We start from the raw sequence: 24,795 nt of genomic DNA, 5'->3' as shown, positions 1-24,795 counted from the left end.
TTCTGTTGTCTCACTGTGTAATTAGCTCCCTCTCAGTGTCTGTATAGTCCTGTGTTTCCTTTTATAACGTCCTGTTCCCTGGTTGTTTCCACTGGGTAATGCCATCATTCTTTTCCACCTTGTAAATTGTCTAATGGTTGGACTTTTGATTTCATTAATAAAGGCTACTGTTTGTATGCATGTTGCATCCAACCCTTGTCTCCAGCATTGGGGTTGTCATCTCACATTAGGAAACATACATTTCAAAGACAGTTTGTTAACTTTTGAAAAAAGATGCAAAAAATGTGGGTAAATGCACATGTCATGGTGTGTACAGTGGCCAGATTTAGCCATATATATTCGATTCCATATATAACGATTGTCTCCTTTAAAACTGGAAAGTGGAATAAATATTGTCAGTATTGTGTTAGTAAATGAACTACCACCTTATTTCTTGTCGCTTAATGAACAGCAATATTTATTTGAAGAGAGTAGTTAAAGTGACATATTTGTTCCATATTTAACTTACAGAATAGAGCTGGACAATATGACTAAACTCTAGAACATATAAACAGTAAAATGATTGTTTTTGGTTTTTTTAAATATGATTTTTTTTTTAATATAAATGTTATTTTTTTACTTGACCTTACTTAAATGGACTTTCAACATTTGTTTGGTTACATATGACCGGTTTAACATTTTAGGTAACTGGCTGCCTAGTTCCCAAAAAGTTCAGCTCTGTTCATCTGGACAAAACTTTTTTCAGTGGGAGAAATGTTTTGTCACTCATTCAAGCGACTTCTTCAGTCTAGTTCTGGACTGATAACAGTTTGGTTTGCTAAACTTGTAGTTGGATATCACTGACTGGTGTAGTCACTGTGGTTTCAAGCAGGCATTTCAAATTACAATATATGAATTAACATCAGTAAGCGAGTCACATATTTTATTTTGGCAAACTGGCATGTTGTCCAGCTCTACACCATAAGTTGGCCAGGGTCAGGGGAACAGAGGAGTAGATAGAATTAATTCAGTGAAGAGAAACAATAAATGAAACCAGTCCGTGAACAAACTTTCATCATCCCAGTGGGAGGACAAAGCAGTCATGGTGTTAAGTAAAACCTCCTACAGGTGAATCTGCATGCAATTCTCTCAGTACACACAACAGATAGTTCAGATCTGAATGAAAACAGCTGAAATGTACGCAACTGAATGCACAATCACAATCAACAATCTTTTTCTCAGCATGATGAAATGATCAGCAAGACTCAAAAAACGTGTTTTCTGTAGGACTGAAAATTCATATAGCAATGACTTAGAATAAAATTATGTGATTGTGCTTTTTTAACCAAAGTAGGACAAATAATACAAAGACAACATATACATCACTTAGAAAACATTAACACTGTTATATAAAATTTGAATTTGAAGCACTTCTGTGGCAGTAAACAATTTACAAGATGGCAGGTAATGACTGTATATCAATTATAGCAAAGTAACAAGACAACTGACAAACAAAGATCATACTGGACCGCATCAAGCAGTCATTGTGGACAATACTTTTGTAGACACTCACAACCGCCATCAAATGTGCATTTATATTACTAGAGCCAGCCTCCAACAGGTCAGTGTCCTGGAGTCTGGTCAGCAAAAGAAAGCAAACAATAAACAGTGCATCAAATAAAAGTCTAGTGACTTAAAGATGAGAGCACTTTTTTTCCTTTTTTTCCAACACTTAATGAGAAATCTGACTTTTAAAAAAACTTATATTGTGCAGTATTTTTGGAGTCTTTTCCACTTTTTTAAAGGTTGTAGTCCTTTGTCTGAAGCAACAATAGGATATTCCTGTTGAGCTCACATTGCTTCTTAGCTTTTCAGGAACTGTGGAAACAAAACAGCATTAGTCTCATTCCTCTTTTTGTTTTTCCTACACACACACATACACACACACATGAATACATACATACACACACATATATATATATATATATATATATATATATATATATATATATATATATATATATATATATATATGTATGTATACTTATATATATATATACATGTATGTATGTATGTATATATATATATATATATATATATATATATATATATTCATGTGTGTGTGTGTATACACACATGCCAAATGTTAGCTACACATTTTCATGTACCTCTTCCACCTGTCCCAAAGGTGCCACCTGTCCACCCTGTTTAGTCCTTGAGTCTCCAGATGATGCAAATTTGGATGAATTAGACTCATTTGGCACTGTCTGAGTTTGTCCTGATGGGAAAGAGGGACGACTGTACAGAAGAATGTCCCCAAATTCTTGAAAAAGAGAAAATCAATCAATTAAAGAGTCAGTCAATTAATTAATTAATTAATTTATCACACATTCAATGGCCTAAAATGATAAGAGACAAAAAAGATCACATAAAATAATAAAATGCAAAAAATCTCCATTATAATTTGGGTGTAAATTTAAGTTTCAAAATGAGCAACATTATCCATATAGTACCAGAGTGCTGTCGGTTTTTGCTGCTTCCTTTTCCTGCTAATGGAATCTTGTGATTCTCCTGGCTCTCTCTTTCCTCAACTGTAGCCTCTTTGACCCTGTGAGTCCCAGTGCTGCCTCGTCTACCCCGGGCCTCCCCAGGGCCCATCCGAGGCAGCGTGGCCCCCCTCACTTTATAGTCACCATGGGACATCTGGCTGGTGAAATCCAGAGGCATACAAGTGTCTGTGGAAAGAGCAGTGCACAGAATTTTAAATATTGCAATCATTAAGAGACACAGTATGCAACAGCAAAACTTATCCATGGGTCTTTCTTTACCATCACTGAAGACGTCTTTGGGTTGGTAACCCTGTGGAGCAGATTGGTTCTGTTTATGTCGCCTGGGCCTTTTATGTGTTATTGCAGGACTCATGTTGCTATCTGTGGACATGGGACTGCTGGGTCGCTGCTGCCGCCGCCCTAAATCATCCCATGGACATAGATAGCACAGATGAACATATAACATATGGTAAACTTACAGTTATTATTGTAATTGTAAAAGCGCTTTGAGGGCCCTGAAAAGCGCTCTATAAATGCAATCAATTATTATTATAATTGGAAGTGAATTTGACTTTTGTTTTTGTCTCTATGATAATAATAATAATAGTTATGCCAAAACACCTCCACCAGCTTCTTTCTGTGAGTAATACAGCCCTACATTTTCTGCAAAAGTTGAACAGTTTGGCTATTTCAAATGTTCTTTAATGAGGTCTGAGGTTGTCAGTCATCCAGGTTAGGGTGATGCTTGGATGTTTTTGGGACTTCTTTTTTGCTAATGAAACCAAAAAGATTTATATCAAAATACTTAAAATAAACCCTTTCATATAAAATTATGTTAGTTTGTCTAATTATTTTTGATCCTTTAAAAATGATGGGCTACATATAAAAGTTAGTGAAATACTGCATGAATTGCACGTTGACACACACACACACGTAAATACCAGATTATTTTTCATTTAAATAAGCCAGAGATTGCTGCCACTCCTCTTCAGCTTGTGCTTTGAGGATTTTGATAGTTAGTATGGCTAGTATGTGTGTCTTAATCCAAATACTTATGGACTGAACTGTATTAACTCCCCATATGCTTCCTCACCTGACTCCTCTGGGTATCTGCACATGCGCAGGCCAACAATATCCCGCGATGAGGCTACTGCCTGGTTGAAATCTCCATCTGTAAAGAAGGATCCTTCTGAAGTGCTGACCACACTGGACCTGCCTGATGAGATGTTGTCCTCAGATGCTGAGCCCCAGCTGTTAACCATAGACCCTGTGACTGATCTGTCCAGATCTCCAGTGCTGGAGGCCGGGGTCTGGTCCAGTCCATGCAGCAGCTGCTTGTGTGGGGATTGGTGGTGCAGCTGGTGTTTGTGCTTCTCGTGGTTGTGGTCTTGGCTGTAATGACTTTCAGTGAGCTCTGCATCTGTTTCCTCCTCCAAATCTTCATCATTCTCTTCCTGTCCATCAGTATCCACGCAGAGGGGTATTGAGCTGTAGGTATGTGTTGGGGAAAGAGGGCGAGGGTTGCTTGTGATGTGTTGACTGTAAAATGAATTTAAAAATCTGTCAAATTCTGTCATGACAATAGTTTTATTTTAATAAATGTGTGCACGTTGAATTCGGTCGTGGGTTACCTGAGATGTTCTGCTGGATTGTGTAGGCCATTAGTCAGGTCTCCCTGTGATGCTGTGATAGGTGGGTGATTATAAGATACTTCAGTAGAGGATGAGACTTGCCCTCTAACTGGTGGAGTTGGACAGCCTTCAGTTCTCTCTTCTGGATTAAAACTGATAAAAAAGAATAGCTGACATAATCAAATGGCTAAAGAAGTCCAACCATTTGCCAAAGTCCTGACATATTAGTCACAATTCATTAGATATTAATGCAAAGCCCTCAGTGCACTATCAACACATCAAATCAAATAAAAATACAGAACATACAGAAGTGAACTAAAAGCACAATTTAATTGCCCAATTGTGACAGATTAAATTATCCACAGCAGTAATTGGTGCCTTAAGGTCCTTGGGCAAACCAGTGGTTTGTAAAATGCATGGCAACCTTTTTTTCATTAAACATGTCATAATGTAATTCCAGTTATATAATCCTGCTCTAATAGTAAACTGACTGTCAGACAATGCCATAAATGTGAATATTGTAATTGGTTTGGCTGTTACAATGAGACCGTGTTTTGTCCTGGGCCAGGGGGTGGGGGGTCAGTGAAGAATAACTAAAAGTAATAATATTTTTGCACAAAGAAGTGCATGTTTTCTAGCAGTTTGAAATGCACTACTTTATGTAAGGCTGTGGTCAGACGTTTATATCCACTCATCATAGCCATGAATGTCATGGTAATCTGGGGCTTTTTAATTATTTCTTTAAGGTGTTCTAGGCCTTTGTGTATAACATACATGTTTTACAGTTTAAAAAAAAAAAAACATGATTTTTTTGCACAAATTTGAATTTATTTTGAATTTTTTCTAATCTAATCCACACTGGGCCTTATCCACAAGGGACACAATTTTGAAACGTATACATTTACGTATTTATTAAACTGTGCTAAAGGCTTTAGAATGCCTTTTTAACTTTTTGTTAGTGATCATGATTGACTTCAACCCGTAGTTTCTCTTTGCCGTATTATAAACAATTTGTCTGACAACAATTGGATTTGGATTGACCAATATTCAGAACAATAGGAAAGTCAAAGGACCTTAGTGAAGATCTAAGAAGGAGAGAACTGTTGAGTTCAAGTTGGACAGGTACCTTGGAACCATTTCTAATAAACTGCAGATTTCCAGATTATCAGTTTAAACAATTGTATGTAAGTACAAGTTATTCAGTGTGTCACCACTTTGCCAAGGGTCTGGAAGAAGGTTCAAACTGTTACACTTAGATGTGAGTAAATAAGTTAGGATGTTAGGAAGAATACAGGAACCACCAAGGCTCAAGCTTGCTATGAACAGAAAACTACTGCAACACCAGCATCACTGTCCACAACTTGATGGTCTGAGAAAAAACCACCTACTCCAAAATCAGCACATTTAAGCTTGGCTGAACTTTATAGTTGTGCACTTGGAAAAGCCACATGCCTTGTGGAGAAATGTTTTATAGTCAGATGATTGAGTTATTTGGCCACAATGACAAGAGTTATGTTTGGAGAAATAAAGGTGAGGCTTTCAAACCTAAGACCACTGTACTAACTGCACAGCATGGTGTTGGTGACGTCATGCTCAAGGGCTGTTTTGAACCCAGTGGTAGTGCTACATTGCAAAAAGTGAATGGAATAATGATGGAAGAGGACTACCTCTATATTTTTCAGCTTTACCTCAACTCAACAGATAGATGACTTGAACTTGGGCAAAGTTGGGTGTTCCAACACGACAATGATCCCAAATACACTTTAAAACTGGTTTTGGAGTGGATAAAGTAGGTTATATTTACGCTTCTGGAATGGTTTTTCCAACGTCCCAACCTCGACTATGCTTAAAAGCTGGGCCTGATCAGGAAACCTATCAATTTAAATGAACTCTACCAATTCTTTGAAAGAGAATGGTCAAAATGAGTGGTCAAATACCCACCTAGAATGATGCAGAAAGCTTGTTGGTGGCTATCAAAAGCATCTGGCTGAGGGCAAATTGCTAAGGGACATTTAACCAAATATTAATTTGGATGTATGTATATATCTGACCCTGTAAATATACTATTGTCCTTTTGTGGATTATAGAAAAACCCAAAATGAATTTAAATTTGTAAAGCTAATTCTTGTTTTCTTTAAGTGTTAAAGATGTACGATGTACAACCCTTCCACCTCGGAAAAAGAACAGTTAAAAGAAAGATGTTGTTAGAATCCCAAAATTACCATCGCATTCATGCCCATGATGAGTCTTCTAATTGCTTCTATATTGCTTTTGGCAACTGAAGGGGATATGCTAATCTGTCTATCAGCATGTGCTGTGTAGAAATACAAGTATCTTTTCCTCCTACCTTCTTTCCATGGGAAGGCTATATTCATCACAGTCCCAGGCATTAGCATGAGGAGGAGATAGGGCTTCTCCCCAGCTTACTGGATTATGTTTTGGGATCTTTGGGACCCGTATTGCCTTCTTTTGATTTTGACTCCCTGAGAAATGAAAAATAAACATAAAGATAAACAAAGTCCTGCAGTTTGCCTCATTAATATTAAACAGTACAGACTAGTTGTTGGCCTCACCTGAGGTGCTGTTGCTGCCTCTGTCTGAACTGTGGTGTGAGCCACCTGTGCTGTGATCTCGGGTCTGGTTGTAGGGGATAGCTTTAGGATGAATCATTCCTTCTCCTCCTTGCAAATGATCTGAAGACAAAGCAGCAGGAAAAAATGTACCTGTATTTCTTTTTTTTTAAATAAAAATAGTGTAAAACATATCAAGGTGGTCTTTCCTACCATTACTTTTTTGTTCAGTCAAGTTGTATTGCATCTGTGCTGCCATCTCCTTTGGTATTGGAGGCAAATTGGGGGGCTGTTTCCAGCAGGGTATATCCAGAGGCTCTGCTATTGAGCCGCCAGAGGCTGCCTTATTCTTAATGCTGGCCTGAATGAGCTGTGTGGTGGCATATGGAATAGGCTCATATGTGGCTGCTGAATCCCCTCCTGGACTTGCATAGCACAAGTTGGAGTTGTTGAATGTTTTAATCTCATTGAGTTTGTTGGAGAGATTCACATCAGTGTATATGGCTGTCTCAGACCCAAGCTGTCCCTCCTGTTTGTTTTCTGGGTGGTTTCCATAGTTGGCTATGCAGTCGGCTGAGTACGTGAAACAAAGCAGCACATGAGCATGCAAGAACACAAATTTTCGCACAGCTACAAGGTGTATGATTTTTATTACTTGAGCAATATGTATCTAAGCTTCTAACAGAGCTAAATCAAGTCTGAGTTTGTGAGACTGCACTCACCTGGTCGGCTGTATGTTGTCATGTTACTGTCACTAGTGCCATTGCCATTATTGCAGCAGTTGATGCTACAGTCCTTATGATTGGCACATGCATTTGGCCAACTGTCTGGCAGCCACAGCTGGTTTAGGGGTTCACCCATGCTGAGAAGGCCAGGTCTGCAACAAGGAGGATCACAGAGGTGTCAATCACAACCTGCCACCTTCATAAATGAGTAATGAGTGAGCATGGACTGGGTGCCTTACAGCACATTTAAAGCAAGAAGACACCTCCCCCTAGTGGTTCCACTGTGCAAGTGCATTTCATTTATTATTTTTTTATTCAACACAAAGGGACAAAAATACCTGCCAGCACTGCATACTGATTCTCCTCTTTGATATGCAACTGCAAAGAGAAAGAGGAAAACATTCAGCCTTGATGAGCTGTCAAAAAGATGAAGCGCTAAAGGCAGAAAAAAACATGAAAGAAGTCTAAGCAAAAAAAGAATAAGAGAAAAATTAAAGCAAAAAGTCTACATGCTTCTATCCATGGGGTGTATAGTTTGTGTCTGGTTTCTGTGTCTTAAACTGTCTGGTTTCATTTGCATGAAGACACCACAAATAATTGTCTGTTCCTTTACACATCTCAGCACAACACAACTTCACAACAACGATTTAGTAACACTTGTTCACAGTTTCTCCAGCAGTAAAATGTCATATAAAAGACATTAATCTTGTATGAGAGATTCCATATTTTAAAAAATATAAACAAATTAACTTAACCTAAGCCAATGCACTTGGTCCAATGGGACAAGTACATTGTTGCAATGTGTCCATACGACATATGTTTCTCTCCATTGCTCTATGAAACAAATGTCAAACTGTTTCCAATTTTAGATTGCAATTAAGTACAGATGGTTGGGATGTTTATATGAATAAACATATCCAATCATTTGCCACATAAAATCGAACATGTATTAGCAGCTAAAGCACATAGTACATACCTGTAGGTGTAAAGGTGAATGAGGGAACTGAAGGAACAAACGACAAGAAAAATCAGTTTTACTCTTTTGTGACTTAGTTACTTTAGTATCTAAATTATTAGACACTACCATAGTACATTATAACATTGCAGACCTTTGTATGCAACCTCTGCTGTGTGATGGGCATCTCCTCATGTAAAAGTTTAAGGTGTACAAGTATTTTAATAACCACATGCCACCTGTGTTAGTGCTGCCTCTGACACAAGTGCCCAGAAGAAGGTTAATAAGGGTGACAGGCGACCCAGGAGACAGGGAAGAAATATCAGCAATATTGTAGCACACATGGTAATGGCAGTTTGACAGGTCAGTGGTTCCAAGAACTGTGCTATGTTGAGGAAATGGCACTCTACAAATAAGCAATTAAAGGTCAGCCTTTGAATGTCTGCAAATGCAAATTTGTTTCTGAAGTCTTTGTGCCTGACCGTTTGATGTGATCTGCTTATCAGCCACAGAAAATATTCCTTAATATCACTGAAATGACAACTGATGATCAGTGTGGTGGCAACATGTCATGGCTTGATCCCTTCTACAGTCCTAAAAGTCTTCAGATGTAGGCACATTTGGCCCATATAGATGTGAAATTGATATTTACATCTACTACTGTACAATAAGGACATAGGGAAAAGGCACACACCCTTGCGGATGCCAGTGTATGTGCTGCTGAGGCCGCTTCTTTTCTTGCGGTGACGGTACAGCCACACGCTGAAAATCATGAGAACCAACCAGCAGGTGGCGCCAATGCCAGCGATAAATGCGGGCTGCTTCACCACATCTGAGATCTGGGACAATGTGTCTCTTTCCTCGCTGATATCCATCATCTGGCCTGCAGAGTCTGAGCAGTAAAAACAAAAGGAGAAGGTTCAAACATATATTGCCACACATACATATGTACAGAAAATGCAGAAAGTATAACTGAACCCTTTAGTATGTTAAAAAAAAATGTTAAAGGGCCCAAAGAGAGAAAGGCATTGCTTAAACATAAAAAAATGTGAATCTAACCATGAATAGATTAAGAACAGCATTATGCTCCATTCAGATTTTTCACTGAACACACAAAGGAGGCTCTGATCAACTGCATTTGGAGGTTTTCTCTAAAACATTCTGTGCTCTTGCTGTGCTCAGACCTGTGGCTTTCTAATTTTAACACTGCATTTTGGCAGAACATTTACCTAACTGAAAGAAAGCAACGTCACTCTGTACTCCAGGTCCAGCACCATTGCTAGCTGCAACCACCACACTGTAGCGAATCCCCGGTGCCAGACTGGAAATGAGCACGGAGAAGGTGGAGCCATCCACTGACTGGTTTACATGGTAGCGACTCTCATTACCCAGGCACCAGATCTGTCGAGAAGAAGGTGAGATGAAGATGAGAGGGCAGTGATTGCCCGAGGGACACACTGAGCACCTTCAGTCTTACAGAGATACAATTTGCATTTTAGGTGCAATACACAGACTCAGAAGTACAGGAGTGAGTGAGTGATAGCTGTCTTTTTTTAAAAAAATAACCTTGTATTCCTGAATGAGTCCAGCATCTTCTGCATTTGGAGGAGGTTTCCAGGAAACGAGAATGGCAGTGCCATTGGCTTCAGTCTTTGTGACTGTCACTCCCTGGGGTGCTCTACTTGGGGCTAAGACAAAGAAGCACACAGTTAATAATGGAGACATTAACAGACTTGCTGATATTGTATGATGATCATGTACAATGATATTTAAAATCACTATCTCTTTGGTATTTATAGATAGTCTTAGACAAAACTTCACCTTCTTCCAGTGTCCTGACCACCTTCACCTCACTGTCAGTTCCCTGGAACTCGTCAAAGAAGGGACGCACTTTGAACTCGTAGATGGATCCCTTCTTCAGCTGACCGATCACCACCCCGTCCTCAAGTGGGGCACGTAACTCCTGGACAATCCACTGCCCGTCTGGTTGGCCATGCTCAGCAGACGCCCTGTAGAGAACCTTGTAACCCTGGATGTACGGGGACTGCTGCTCAACCTAACAGAGATAAAAACACGTTGTTAAGATATCAGACCACATGACAATGAGACTCTTTTTGAACACCGGAAACTAAACAAATTCAATCCAAAGGTTCATATGTCTGTGAAGGTTCTCAGTCATCCAGGTTATCGTAGTCAAAGGAGCTTGCAAAGGAGCTCACCCGAAACCCGGGCTGTTTGCGACCCACACCCAGTTTCACACCTTGGCTGTGTTGGTGATTAGAGGATCATCAGGGGGTCCTTTTGTCCCTCTGTGGGGGGATACTCCCACTAAGTTTAAATCTGGGACCCCACCATTTGACCTTAGAACTGAAGAAGCTTCTCGGATGAGAGGTGAAACGTCTTCAAGCAACTTAAAGAAGTCCAGATGCTTTTCTTTGCAAGCTCCTTTGAATTCAAAGGTTCACAATAATATTCCTATGTGAGTTAAACATCTACCAGTTTTAACAGATCTGTTAAAACTCAGTTAATTCAGTTTTCCTTTAGGGTGATGCATTTTATCATTTTCTCATCTGTGAATTCTCACTGTAAATCTCAACATGAAGTCATTTATGGTTTCCATTCAGTAAGGTTCTGGTTAAAATTAAGCCAGCATAGGACTCAGCACTTTCCATTTGAACCACAGTATTACGAAATGGGATGCTTTTAAAGATTTTTGTGGAGGCATCCACACAGAAAAATGCATCAGACATTCTTATGTGCTTGGAACAAATTGGCAATGTAGCAGACCAATAAATTTCAATGCAATTCATTATTATCAGGATGTCCAAAAAACTCACTGAAAAGCCTTCAGTTAATCCAAAATGCTGCAGCAAGAGTACTGACAGGGACTAGAAAGAGAGAGCATATTTCTCCTGTTTTGGCTTCCCTTCATTGGCTTCCTGTTAAATCCAGAATTGAATTCAAAATCCTGCTCCTCACATACAAGGTCTTAAATAATCAGGCCCCATCTTATCTTAATGACCTTGTAGTACCATATCACCCTATTAGAGCACTTCGCTCCCGCTCTGCAGGCCTACTTGTTGTTCCTAGAGTATTTAAAAGTAGAATGGGAGGGAGAGCCTTCAGTTTTCAGGCCCCTCTTCTGTGGAACCAGCTTCCAGTTTGGATTCGGGAGACAGACACTATCTCTACTTTTAAGATTAGGCTTAAAACTTTCCTTTTTGCTAAAGCATATAGTTAGGGCTGGACCAGGTGACCCTGAATCCTCCCTTAGTTATGCTGCAATAGATGTAGGTTGCCGGGGGATTCCCATGATGCATTGAGTTTTTCCTTTCCAGTCACCTTTCTCACTCACTATGTGTTAACAGACCTCTCTGTATTGAATCGTATCTGTTATTAATCTCTGTCTCTCTTCCACAGCATGTCTTTTATCCTGTCTTCCTTCTCTCACCCCAACCGGTCGCAGCAGATGGCCGCCCCTCCCTGAGCCTGGTTCTGCCGGAGGTTTCTTCCTGTTAAAAGGGAGTTTTTCCTTCCCACTGTCGCCAAAGTGCTTGCTCATAGGGGGTCATATGATTGTTGGGTTTTTCTCTGTATCTATGAAGCGCCTTGAGGCGACTTTTGTTGTGATTTGGCGCTATATAAATAAAATTGAATTGAATTGAATTGAATTGAATTGAATTAAATTTGCATCTCTGTGCTGTGCTTTATTCTCTGCTAATAAATGCTGGGAAACTGGGCAGTCTAGATTCTCAGTCAAGAATCCCTAAAATAAAAGGTTTGCCAGCACCAATAATCTTTATTTTAAAATCCTGACCCCTTGGTTTTCATATCATTTGTTAAATCTGTCCACATGTTTTAAAAAAAACAAACAAGGCAAATATTTTTTCCTGTAGTTACATTAACTTCAAGCCAGTCGCTTCGCTTACCGTCCACTGCACTCTGACTGCGGAAGACGAAAGGACAGTTGGCGTGCGCAGGTGGATAACAACATCTGCCAGTTCTCTCTGGATGTGACGATGATCCACTCCCTGCATAGTGGCAGTGCTGTCTGTGTGTACCAAAGGAAGGACAGAAGCATAAAATTTCAGTGTGTTTGTGGCTAAGCTGGCATTTAAAAGCTTAAAAACTAATGGAAAATCCAGACTGACCCTGTGTTCTGATGGAGTCAGAGATTGGACTGGGGTCACTCAGGCCATAAGAATTCACTGCTCTGACCATAAAGAGGTATACAGTTCCAGGCTTCAGGTTTCTCAGGACAAAGGTCTGCGCCTTCACATGCTCTGCCAGGGTCACCCATCTGCTGCCTAATGTGTAACTGCAGAGAGTGGCCAAAAATGACAGCACACAAACACAGGGAATATTTTGTCAAGCTTGATCCATGTTAAACAGAATGACTTCGTTAAAACACGTTTGACCCTGCAAATCTCTAACCTGAATGCCTCAATCAGGTAAGAGGTGGGTGGTGCAGCGCCGCTGGGGCCAGATTTCCATGATAGAGTGACAGAGGTACGGCTGATGTCAGTCACCTCAGGTTTAGATGGAGCACTGGGAATCAGGCTAGGGTCTGAGGGATGACCAGACTGGACAACAACTCCAAACTCTGCCAGTGCGACAGCAACAAAATCATGCAAAAGTTAACCCAGCAGGACTTTGGCAAAAAGTTCTGTATATCCGAATAGCCTACCTTCAACTTGCAAGTACGCTGTCCGGGAAGCCTCTCCATTGGAATTAGAAGCAACGCAGGTGTAGAAACCTGTATCTCCCAGCTAAGGATAGAAGATACAGAGGAGGCAGACATTGACAGATGGCCTTGGCTCAGTGCGAGTTCTTAGTAAGTGCTGTATTACTATCTACTACCTTAGCATAGTGAATCTTCAGCAATCCTGTTTCTGTTAGCGACATACGGGAGTCCACAGGAGACACCACGACACCATCTTTCTTCCAGTGAACGGCAGGCGTTGGAGTGCCAACACTTTGGCAACCCAGAGTTACTGTGCTGTCTACAGAAACAGTCTGATTGACCGGACCCTGTCTAATGACAGGAGGAGGGTGGTCTGACCCAGCTAGGAAAGAAAAATGGAAAAGTGAATGACTAAACCACAAAATGACATGTATTAATTATAGATATGTCTCATTGGAAATACACAGTGCAGTCAGTGTCAAAACAGCATGTGGTGTAAAAGCTTTTGAAAAAACAGATGTAACACGTTTAAAAAAAAAAAAGAATGGCAATAAAATACAACAAAATAAATACATACAAATATTTTGCTTGCAACTTGTGAGAATAAATAAACGCATGCAAATAATTTGGTGAAAAAAACGTCTAGGAATTTGTTTAAAGAATTAAACTGCTATATCTAGTGCATGTTCAGTTTCACTGTTTTTTATAACACATCAATATATGTGAACAGTGTCGTGATAGTAAATTATATATATATATATATATATATATATATATATATATATATATATATATATATATATATATATATATATATATATATATACATACACATACATGCATATGTATATATGGGCAGTGGCTGGGGGACAAGTGAGATCTTAGCTGACATTTTTCCCCCTCCAACTCTTTTCTGCATTTTCCTCTCTACAACAGTGTCATTGCCAGTGGTATATTACAGAATTTGAGATTAGGAATTCATTTTCATAAAATGTTAAAGTTATAAAGAAAGAGAGAAAAATAAAAATAAGAACTGAGAATAGTTGAGAAAATGAAGGCCTGGGAAAAAAATAAAAGACAGATAAGATGTAGAAGATATTGAGGGGTAAATTGGTAAAGAGGGAGAACAATAAGCTTAGGTGGCTGCGCAGGCAGTGGAGGAAAAAGAAATCAACTTTTCCCCTCCAGCGGAGAGCAACTAATCGTTCATTGGGTTGTAGGTACTGCTGGAGCCGGATCCAATCATGTCGGCAAAGCCCAACTAATAACAGTCTAACTTAGATAACAGACTCTCTCGCTCTCTTACATTTGAAAAAAAAAACCCTGGATGGGAGCAGGGGCTCTAGATAAAAAACACAAAAAAAAACTCCAAAAAAGGTGATGGAAGTGTGCCTTGAAAACTGCCAGAGGTAATGTGAACCAGTTATTACCATACAAATGCACTACTCTAAATGGGGGTGAGAGGCGTGTGGTAGGATGGATAGAATTTAGGGGAGGGGAGAGTGGAGAGAAAAAAAATGTGCAAGTGAGAGTGTAGAGCTGTGCAAACTGCTGGAAAAAATGCTAAAAACACCCATGAACAGCCCACCTCCTTTTTACTGAATAGACTCTCACTTTCATACTAAGGTGGCTGCAGGGCACATTATCGGTATGGGCAGAATACTGTCCACGACAACTGACAGAGCTGCACTGATCCACTCAATGTGTAGATGTATTACCAGTCTGTTCAAAACTGAAGCAATTATTTTCTTTAATGTATTTACGTACATAGAACTCACACAGACGTACAAGTAGTTATTCATCACCACACAGGTGCACAATTACTTGTGTCTGCAATTACTTTTTTAGGCCTCCGAGCACATTCAAATTGCTTTTTAAGGCAATCAGCATAGTTATTTCATCATGTATAGTTTGGATGAGAGTCCCTCAGACCAATTTCTATAAAAACCTCATATACTGAACTCTAGATCTAGAGTACAATAAATCAGTCTGTGCTGTGTTGTGTTAAGGCAAACTAATGATTAATGGTGATCAGTGCAGCCATCTTTATTTACTGCACAACTGCAGGTTAGGAAATGTTTCTTTAAGAGAAGATTTATATAGTATTGTGCAAAAGTCTTGAGTCAAAACACATTTCTTTATATGTTGCTGAGAAAACCGGAAACACATGAAGCAATTTATTGAAACTTGCAAACATACATGGAACAAACAGAGTTTGTACAATTCTAATGAGCTAAAATATTTGGCATGAGTACCTTTAGTCTTTAACACAGCCTGAACTCTCTTAGGCAAGCTTTCTTGTAATGTCTTTAAGTAGAGTCTTTACCTTACAATTTAATATATCTAGTGTTGGGGAGTAACGGAATACATGTACCGCCGTTACGTATTTAAAATACAAAATATGAGTAACTGTATTCCGTTACAGTTACCGTTTAAAAAGGTGGTATTTAGAATACAGTTACTTTGTTGAAATAAATGGATTACACGGCAGTACTTTCCTGTTTCATATTGTGGCGGGTCAGGACTGTTTGGGTTTTGTTTGACAGCTACGTTCTGTTGTTCCAGGTGGCAGCGTTACGGTTGCCATGGTTACAGGGTGACGCTCTCTCTCTGCGTGTTTCCTGGGCGAGAGAGCGCCTGTTGTTGTTGTGCTAAGCTAATAGGCAGAATGCTACCGGTATAGCTCTAAAGAATGTAGCATCATAGGCAGTGTAGTCCGTGCTGCAGGGAGAATGGACTGCCATACTCGTTATGTGTCTGTGAGCGAGGGAGGGAGAAAAAGGAAAAGTACGAGCTGTCATCCAGCAAAAACGGGAGCTGGAAGCATGTAAATATAATAATAACCACTGCAGCCAAGAAGAGAGCCTGACGAGCCCAGTTGTAAGTAAGCTATTAAGACTCGACTGTACACCGTGTTCGTGTTTTCCTCCAAAAACAATAAGTTCCGTTGGAGCAGCCTTTCAACGCCTCTCTCTGTCTCACAAGCAAAGTTGACCCAGACAACAAAGTAAAGCTAGTTTTCGGCTACGAGCCCGACACAGAACCCACCGTATTAGCCAGAGGTCCCTTTACTACGGTTCGGAGCCGCGGACCTTCAGTAACAGTAATAAATCACAGCAATAGTACATTCATGTACTACTGCAGCATGATAATATATTAAGTAATCCAAAGTATTCAGAATACGTTACTCTCATTGAGTAACGTAACGGAATACGTTACAGAATACATTTTGGGGCATGTATTCTGTATTCTGTAATGGAATACATTTTAAAAGTAACCTTCCCAACACTGAATATATCTTACGATGACTGTTTGGATCTATGAGCTCTTTTTCTTTGGATTAGAAAAAGCTGCCTTTTGTTTTGTTTATTGCCAAGACAATCCCAAGTTCTTCTATCCAGGTATGCTTTTGTTGCATTGGCAGTGTGGTATCATTGTCTTTCTGAAAAATGAAGCTGCTGCCAATCAGACACTGTCCAGATGGTTTTGCATGGTGGATCAAAATCTGATGGCACATATTCTGCATAAGTACATCCATTTTGACAAGATACTTAAACCACGACAGAGCCTCCACCATGTTTTACAGATGGCTGTAAGCACTTCCTGTTGTACTTCTCCTTAGCACCTCCTTCAAATTTGGATTCATCATTGCATCTGTTGCCTCTGATTTTTAGCATGGTTCTCGTGTAATTTGTCATATCTCAGCCTCTTCTCCCCGTTTCCTTTCCTTAAGAATGGCTAGTTGACAGCCACCATTCCACTGAGATCATTTCTGGTGAGGCTTCATCCAAAAGTAGACAGATCAGCTGAAGAGCTAGATGCATCTTTCAGGTCCAGTGTCAGGTCTTTGCTGGGTTTTTTTCCCCATTTGTGAAATGACCTGACTTACAGATACTGTTGCTTGAGTTAACAACAAATAAATAAAAATAAACAAATAAGTATTAATCTGAAAATATAAAACTACTGTGGTTAAGCAACAAACATAAAAAAAAGAGAGAAAAAAACTACTGCTACTACAACTACTGCAGAGGTACTCCTCAAAACCACTTTGAAAAAATTACAAGAAATTCTGACCCCTTGGAAGTAAATGTAAAGAACTGAGGACTGGCTCAAAACTTTTGCACAGCGCTGTAAGTACAGACACTCTTTATAGACAGTCACCGCAGAAACCAACTATTCTGAGCCCAACATGTGAACAATATCTCATAAAATCCCTCTCCTGACTGAAGCCAAGGCAAACCACCACACCCAATATTACTGCCGTCTGTAGCCAAAACAAAACTGTAGTTTAATTTACCTGCTCAACAAAACAAGACTGCTGCCACAAAGTAGTCCACTTAGCCAAAAGACAAAAGAATGAAGCTGCAAAAGAGCTACATACAAGTCCCCTCCTCTGCCCTCCATCACCACCTCCTTTTACTCACAGTCTGTAACCTCCAGCAGCGCTTTGGTAATAACGCTGCCAGCGATGTTAAGAGCCTGGCAGCTATAAAAGCCGCCATCATTACGCTGAACATTGGTAATGGTCAAACTGCCCATCTGGGAGACGGACAGCCGGCTAAAGGGCTGCGGTGGCTGGTAGGAGAAGAGAAGACTCTAGAGGGGAGATGAAGATCACAGTTAGCCATTCATTATCTTTATTTACACTGTGCAGTGATTTAGTAGTGTGATGACAGACTAAGGGTCAGTCTCACCTCACTGCCCTCCCTCTGCCAGAAAATAGCAGGCTGCGGGTTGCCGGTAGCCTCACATTGGAAGGTGACCGTCCTGCCCACTGCCACCACCTGGTTCCTGGGACGAATGGCAAAAGCCGGGGGCACTGCAGAAGAAGAGAGGTCCTAATTACCTGTCAGCATTACACATTTTTATTATTCTCAGCATTATAACACTAGTGTGTGTGTGTGAGAAAAGCTTTACATATTTTATTAATTTACCCACACATAACATGAATTACATACTGTAGTGGTGGATGGAATTACAGTGAAGATAGGACAGTGACAGGGACTCATGAGTTCTTGTTGCTGTCTGATGGTGGATGAGGGATGGACGACAACTTACCAGTATTGACTACAGGGAAAAAAGACACAAAAAAGCAGCGCAATGAATAATCAGGGTGAATACACACAATGCACACACAATTGCAATGATGCAGGGACAGTTTTAAAAGATTTTTTTTCTACAGTTCATTGAAAGGTTATGAAACTGTAGGCACCCGATCACATGTGCAAGACTTCTAAAATAAACTGTCAAAGAGCTGCTTTGTTATTATTCTGCTTCACCTTGTGGTTGTTCTCTATCTCTTTCCCTTTCTCGCTCTGTCTCTCCGTGGCTGGTTTGTGTATTTCTTTGGCTGTTCATGAGCTTGTAATCATTTAGTTTCTCTGTAGTTCACATCAGGTGTCCAAAGCTACACTTTCTCCCGGTTGGTGCTCCTTAAGAGACGACCTGCTTACTTTAGGAAATGCTCTGTCTGCTTTATGTGATGGTGCTGTGTGGGTAGAGCGTGCAGACAGAAGAACAGCCTTGCTTGCTGTGATTTCACCAGACTGTAATACAAGCTATTTTCACACTGCAAAATAATGCAATAGTGGACATCACATAGGTTGAGGTCTATTTAATGTCTGATTGGACTGTTTCTGACATTTGCGCTAATATGCGGAAAGACTGTAGTGCGTGTGTGAAAGCTAGTTGTTTAATTTCTTTTACTAATTTCATTGTTGGTCACGTTAAATGAAAAGATCTTACTTAGGAACTCATTGGCCCCTTCGGTACCCTGCACTGTGCACACTAGGCCAATTCAATAATCCTTCCAGTTATTCTTCATCATTGTGGTTAGTAGCATTTCAAAACTATTATTTCTCTTCTATTTTTATGAAGTGTGATGTATGATGTATTGACCTTTTTTTAAAAAAATATGATTATTGTTCTCAAAGGGATCTCAAGTGGCACAGGTTACCCCCCCCACAATGTCTCGTTAAAGAAATGGAAGAAAAGCACAGATGTTAAAGAGTAAAGCAGGCTGTCTATCCCCAGTTATGTGCAGCAGACTCATTGGCTGTGACGTGTGAAAAACACATGTAATTGCCAGTTTGAGTCAGAGCCAGCCAGCCTAGAGGGATAGTTTAACAGACGTACAATTGGTTAATGAGGACATAAAACTCATAAAGGGTGAGATGCGGATGAAGCATTGTGTCTGGATAGAGGGGGAAAGTAGGAGCTACTGTAAAATTTCCACACTAACAAACATTTGCATTTGTAGATGGGAAAAACTGGAAATCTTAAGATGTCAAAGCTAGATTTATAGTGCAATGATTTGCTTGCTAACCAGCTGCTTTTGGAGCTACACTGCTGTGGAGACTGTGGTAAAGCCTGGCTTAAGCACCCTCTGTATAAATAGCCATATCTATCCACATCTCTAGAGTAGAGAGAGAGGGAGAGAAAAGTAGAGAGAGGTAATTCAGGCAGAATAAATACATATTAATTTAGTTATTCCAGAACAATGTCATACTTGGAACTTGTGCAAAATTATTATGACTAAGCTCTATGGCTTACTACAACTGTTTATACTGGAAATTGTTTAATATCAACCAAATGTTCTAGGTCAGTAAAAATGATTCTGTGGTTAGGGTTGTGACTATGATTTGAGCCATACAGAGGTTGGGCTTTTTTTTCTTTTCTTCTTTTTTAATATGAAACATCCATTCACTAAAATAACTATCTTTTTAATCTAGTAATACAACATCAAATGCTGTATTCCCGGTCTTTTCCATTGTTTGCCAAATTTAGCTATGCCCCCCCGATGCTCATTTTCTCAGGTTTTTGGAGGAGGAGGAAGACAATGTAATTGGAATCATGTCAGTCCCCAGCATGTAACCAGCTCATCTTTAATTAAGTCCTACAGTCTTTGCAGTATGTGTCACCAACTGCTCCTCTGTATGTGTGTATTTATGCGTACTGGTTTGCATGTGCAACCATGAGAGATATCTCGCTGCCTATTTCATGTCATTGATTTAAGAACTTAAGGGTGTCATTGTGGCATTACAGCTTAGACCAAATTAGTTTAGCTCCTGTAGTCACGAACATTTCCTTCTGATGCTCATTTTAGTTTGCACAAACAAACTTTTATTATGCCTTCTTAGCTGTTGTTATATGACCCGCAGGCCTTAAGACAAATGCACCCTAGAAACAATTATTCGGTACAAGAAGGCACAATGATGAAAGCGTGGTCATGCTGAACGCGTGTGTAAAAGTCATTTCTTGGTAAATTTGTGACACTATGACACAGGATTAGGTCTCCTGTTAGGAACAACTCTTAGGCAAACACTTCTCATCCATTAAAATGAAACCTGAGGCCTTGAAAAAAAAATATGTGGACTGCATATACATGAGAAGAAGGTGCTTTGATTGTAGAGCATTAAGTGTGAAGGCTGGGTTGTACTGACCATGTACAGTGAGCGTTGCAGACGCTTCAGACTTCCCAACCATGTTCTCCACCACACATGTATAAGAGCCTTCGTCTGCAGAGGTCACTTGGCGAACAATCAAGGTATGGTCCTCTAGGATTTCAAATCTGCTGGCAGGACAGACATGCACACACACACATGCCCAAGAGATGAAAGAACAAGTGGAAACACCATGTTTGCATGGTCAGTTACTGAATGTAGAGGGTTTTTGTGCGTTACCTGCCCTTAGGCAGGTCAGAATCATCTCTCCTCCAGCGGACAGTGGGAACAGGGTCTCCTTGGACAACACAGCTGAACTCCACGCTCTCCTCTGCCAGCACCACTACACTGCTGGGCCGCTTCACAAAGGTCGGACGCTCTATAGGGCAGCACAGTAGTAAGAGGGACAAACATCATTACAGGATCAAATTCATTGTGTTTGTGGGCTCAGAAGGTATGAGACTGTACTGAAAAGCTGAGTCTTGTATCATATCAAATCCTTTGAAGTAGGGATCAGACGGCACTCAGACTGATTTAATCTACTCATCAAAGGCTCACCCAAGTAAATCAACTTGCTGCAATTGTTCACCTATTATAAATATGGTTGAGAGTTTATTACTGAGTACTCTGTGTGGGAAACAGCGTGTTCGAACAGCTGAAGCGTCAGAAGTCAGATTGTTATTCTATTCTCCTCTGCATCATATGGACTGGACTGAGGACTATGCACACCAACAGGACATCAATACATCAAGTTTTGCAAAAGTTAGAAATTGCAAAGCAACTTGTCTGAGATACAGAAAGCAGGACTACAACCAGCAAAGGTTCTGTGGAATGTTCTGGTTCATGGCAGTCACAGAGAATGAGTAGCTGTCTACAAAACAATTTTGGGGAAAAGATCAAATGCTTTGGCAGTGCGATTCACATTACAGCAGAATAATGGGATCTAATGCATGTTATGGCTTCTCAAGGCCTATTGTAGTAGAAGACCATGAAATGCTGTCTGTCATGAACTTTCTTCCAAAGTCATCTGATTTTAACCCCTCTGAACAAGCTGAAATGTCCTTCATATTAATGACTTTTTCAAATCATTTGAGGTACATTTGAGTTTTGAACAAACTTTTAGAATCAGTATGTTATTTTTCAGTGGTTCAACTTTTCACCCAAATAAGTATAAATTATTATTTGCTGGGATGAAATAAATACAATAAAATCAGGTTTGACATGACTGTGAAACATAAAGAAATTCTATAGATAATCATATATTTATCTCCATAAGCCATTTATTTTGCACAGCCTGGAAAACAGCACATGTTAATATGCTTCTGCATTCAGCGGGATTTTCCACATTTATTTGACAGGCTCTTTGAGCCACTACCTTGTATATTTGCAACCTGAACCAAAGCCATCTAACGATGTGGTACAGATAAGAGCTCTATTCTGATGGAAAGTGTTGGGAAAATAAGTGGGGGATTGAGAATAGAGACTAGAAGCAGGAGGCGGCACTAGAAGAAGCACAGTACCATAGGGAGCTCTTATACTGAAAGGTTATAACATTAGATGTAGCACTGTTAGATGTTCAGAGCATGTTCAGCGGGGAAATTTGCTAAAGCTGGTAGACTGGGTGGTAGAGCTGTATAATCAAAATAATTAATGGGTTATTATACCCCAGTGAAAAAAGCATTATACAGTGGACTGGCAAGGCACTGAGAACTGGAAGTACTTAGACTAAGTGAAGTACTGCAACATTGTGAAATGCAATCAAAAAGCTGCATATTTTACCAAGCACCGTGAGTTCGGCAATCTCACTCTCCCTCTCTCCCACCATGTTGGTTCCAACGCAGATGTATTTCCCTGCATCACTCTTCCTAGTGTTGGTGATCATTAGTTTGCCGCTCCGAATCTAAAAGACAACAGAAAAAAAAAAATCAATATTTGCACAGCTGTATTTGTGGAGGATCTAGCCATCTGTATGTGCACCGTGTTTGTGAATTACTAACAGAGTATCACATCCATGAAGCGTGTAATAATCTGGCTGCTATTTGTGTATTCTGTGATAAAATATGCCTCAGCTCAAGTTTTCTTTTTGACATGTTTACTTGAAAGTATGATGCCGTCTTTTGCATGGTCACATCTTTGACTGTCCTTCGTTTAAAAAGAAGTGCATGGTGTTGTGCAAGCCTGTGCGCATCAATCTGGCTCTCTATTGCTTAGGAATAGAATTTTCACTGCCTTTCAATCTGCACAGAAGGTCACACATTATGAAATTACATAATTCATATCTAGCACTACATGAGAACCTTGGGAACAAAGGGACTGCCTCTTTGTAGAGACGCTCCTTAGATGTTCTGTCAGCCTACTTTGCCTTTCCCAAACTTTTCTCTAAGCATATCGGCAAACACACACACGCATACACACACACACGCAGGCACACCCACACATTCATGTTTATTTTTTTTGGCATTTCTTCTTTATTTGGTAGATGTAGTTGAGATAGACAGCAGAGGCATGAAAGAGAAAGAAGGAATGACATGCAGCAAAGAGCCCACCCTACATTCAAACCCAAGGCTCTGCACAAAAGGACTCAGGCTCAGTGAGAAATCCGCGATCTACCAGGTGAGCTACTGGGGTGGCCCACTGCTTTCAGCCTTTTCTGTCCACCACACGCCTCCACACACCATGTCTTTGAGGTACTTTGAATGTGAGATCCTCTACTGATAGTATGCAGCAGCTTGGTGTTAGAGGTGACAGCAGAGCAGTAGTGAGTAGATGAGAAACTGGAGAAGGGAAGCATGCTGACCTCCAAACAAACACAAAGCCATTCTCTGCAACCAGACATGTGAAACCAGGCATCAACTTCAATTAAACTCTCAGCCCAGTTATTATGCTCTTAGATTGCTTCTTCCCTGCTCACACTGGGCCATGGAATCAAACTATTCATGCATTCTTGCTAGGGACACGACACACGCTACAGCGCTGCCATTTCTTAGCAGAGTTCAGAGGTCAAGGCTGCCTACAGAGCTGCGTCCATTGAGTAATTCAGCAACATGACAGACAGCACCTGGCTCCGTAGGAACTCTCAACTCTCATGCTTACAGATGGAATACATCATTAAATCGCTGCTGCAGGGATAAAACCAGCAGCCTTTCATTTATTAGTCAGCCTCCTCCAGGCTAACCTTCCACCACAAACGGCTGACACTGTCCACCAAATAAACAAAAAAATTAAAAAATAAAAAGACCAAGAGTGGCCTAAGAGTGGATACCATTTCAAATCTGTTGTAAATCATGCGGTTTTAAGAGGAAGACTTAATAAATTGCGGGGTGACTTGTGGTTGTGTGTACTTGAGATGCACATTGCCAACCACTGGTAATCACAGGGGGCACGTGGGGGAATTTGGGAACTAGTATTGCAGATTCAGCCATTCCTGTCAGTATTCACTGGATTGGGTTTGGATGTTTGGAGTTACATTATAGCCACTAAAATAAAACGTTCTGTATTTCACTAAAAACATAATGCAATGCGGGTGTTTAAGCTGCTGTGAATGATTCATGAATAACCCATCCATCCACTCATTTTCTTAACTGCTTATCCAATTCAGGGTTGCAGAGGGACTGGATGACACAGACAGATATACCACAGGCTCTTTTTCAAACTAGTGCAATGTCAGTTAAAAGATTTCTTATTTGGTCTCATTTCTTTTCTACATTTCAAAGAGTTTACTGACTTTGGCTCATTGCGATTACCTATTTAAATCCTGGAGAAAGGGTTTTGCGAGTTACCCCTTGCTGCAAGTCTTTCTCGAGGATCGCAAAGATGATCTAACCGTTGCCACTGGCTAATGTTATACTTATGCTCTGCAACTTTTTTTTTTCTGTTTACTGCACTTGTAACTTTAGCAGCTGATTAAAGAGTAGACTGAGAGCTTTTTTATTTCCTCGACTGACCGCTCCTCATTTTTAGCAAAAATTCCACTGCAAAGAAATGAAAATGTGGTTTGTCAGTCCTCCATCTCGGACACTGAAACCTCAGCTTTTCTTCCTCTTGTGCCTCGGTGTCTTCTATTTCCTTTTTACATAGTCTTAGATACCCTGAGGGAAAACACATTAGCTGCCTTAGTGTGATGTGTACGTATTTTCCTGCAATGAAGACACTCAGCTTTTTAATTAAAATCCATAAAATTCAATCCAACTGTTAACTCACAACTTGATCTGCATATCACTATTAATAACTGACAGCTAAAGGCCACAAGGGAAACACTCA

The 24,795-nt window shown here is 40.1% G+C and overlaps 1 protein-coding gene across 5 annotated transcripts in view; it reads right to left on the bottom strand.

Moving 5' to 3' along the window:
• Positions 1–438: 438 nt before the first annotated feature.
• The window catches only part of LOC102791155 (roundabout homolog 1-like), an 83,275-nt gene continuing 58,918 nt past the window's right edge, over positions 439–24,795 (bottom strand). For 2 of the 5 annotated variants that reach the window (XM_035911464.2, XM_087847166.1), the window contains 26 exons: positions 22,315–22,435; positions 20,776–20,914; positions 20,536–20,666; positions 17,788–17,912; positions 17,518–17,689; positions 13,270–13,475; positions 13,097–13,178; positions 12,844–13,012; positions 12,561–12,727; positions 12,339–12,460; positions 10,231–10,465; positions 9,976–10,097; positions 9,639–9,810; positions 9,104–9,301; positions 8,431–8,457; positions 7,793–7,832; positions 7,452–7,606; positions 6,943–7,302; positions 6,733–6,852; positions 6,507–6,642; positions 4,160–4,312; positions 3,622–4,067; positions 2,808–2,948; positions 2,493–2,714; positions 2,148–2,302; positions 439–1,857 (listed from right to left, as the gene is read on the bottom strand). In XM_035911464.2, the coding sequence (XP_035767357.2) occupies positions 1,843–1,857; positions 2,148–2,302; positions 2,493–2,714; positions 2,808–2,948; positions 3,622–4,067; positions 4,160–4,312; positions 6,507–6,642; positions 6,733–6,852; positions 6,943–7,302; positions 7,452–7,606; positions 7,793–7,832; positions 8,431–8,457; positions 9,104–9,301; positions 9,639–9,810; positions 9,976–10,097; positions 10,231–10,465; positions 12,339–12,460; positions 12,561–12,727; positions 12,844–13,012; positions 13,097–13,178; positions 13,270–13,475; positions 17,518–17,689; positions 17,788–17,912; positions 20,536–20,666; positions 20,776–20,914; positions 22,315–22,435 (4,131 nt within the window). In that variant the 3' untranslated portion in view covers positions 439–1,842. Of the gene's footprint in view, positions 1,858–2,147; positions 2,303–2,492; positions 2,715–2,807; positions 2,949–3,621; positions 4,068–4,159; positions 4,313–6,506; positions 6,643–6,732; positions 6,853–6,942; positions 7,303–7,451; positions 7,607–7,792; positions 7,833–8,430; positions 8,458–9,103; positions 9,302–9,638; positions 9,811–9,975; positions 10,098–10,230; positions 10,466–12,338; positions 12,461–12,560; positions 12,728–12,843; positions 13,013–13,096; positions 13,179–13,269; positions 13,476–17,517; positions 17,690–17,787; positions 17,913–18,051; positions 18,161–20,535; positions 20,667–20,775; positions 20,915–22,314; positions 22,436–24,795 lie in introns of those variants that run through there. The other 3 variants (XM_087847165.1, XM_006799491.3, XM_035911465.2) reach the window with 3 other exon arrangements.

The sequence above is a fragment of the Neolamprologus brichardi genome, chromosome 10 (genome assembly GCF_056152115.1).
Source record: "Neolamprologus brichardi isolate AB-2024 chromosome 10, ASM5615211v1, whole genome shotgun sequence".
NCBI lineage: Eukaryota > Metazoa > Chordata > Actinopteri > Cichliformes > Cichlidae > Neolamprologus > Neolamprologus brichardi.
This window is presented reverse-complemented; position numbering and strand designations above follow the sequence as displayed.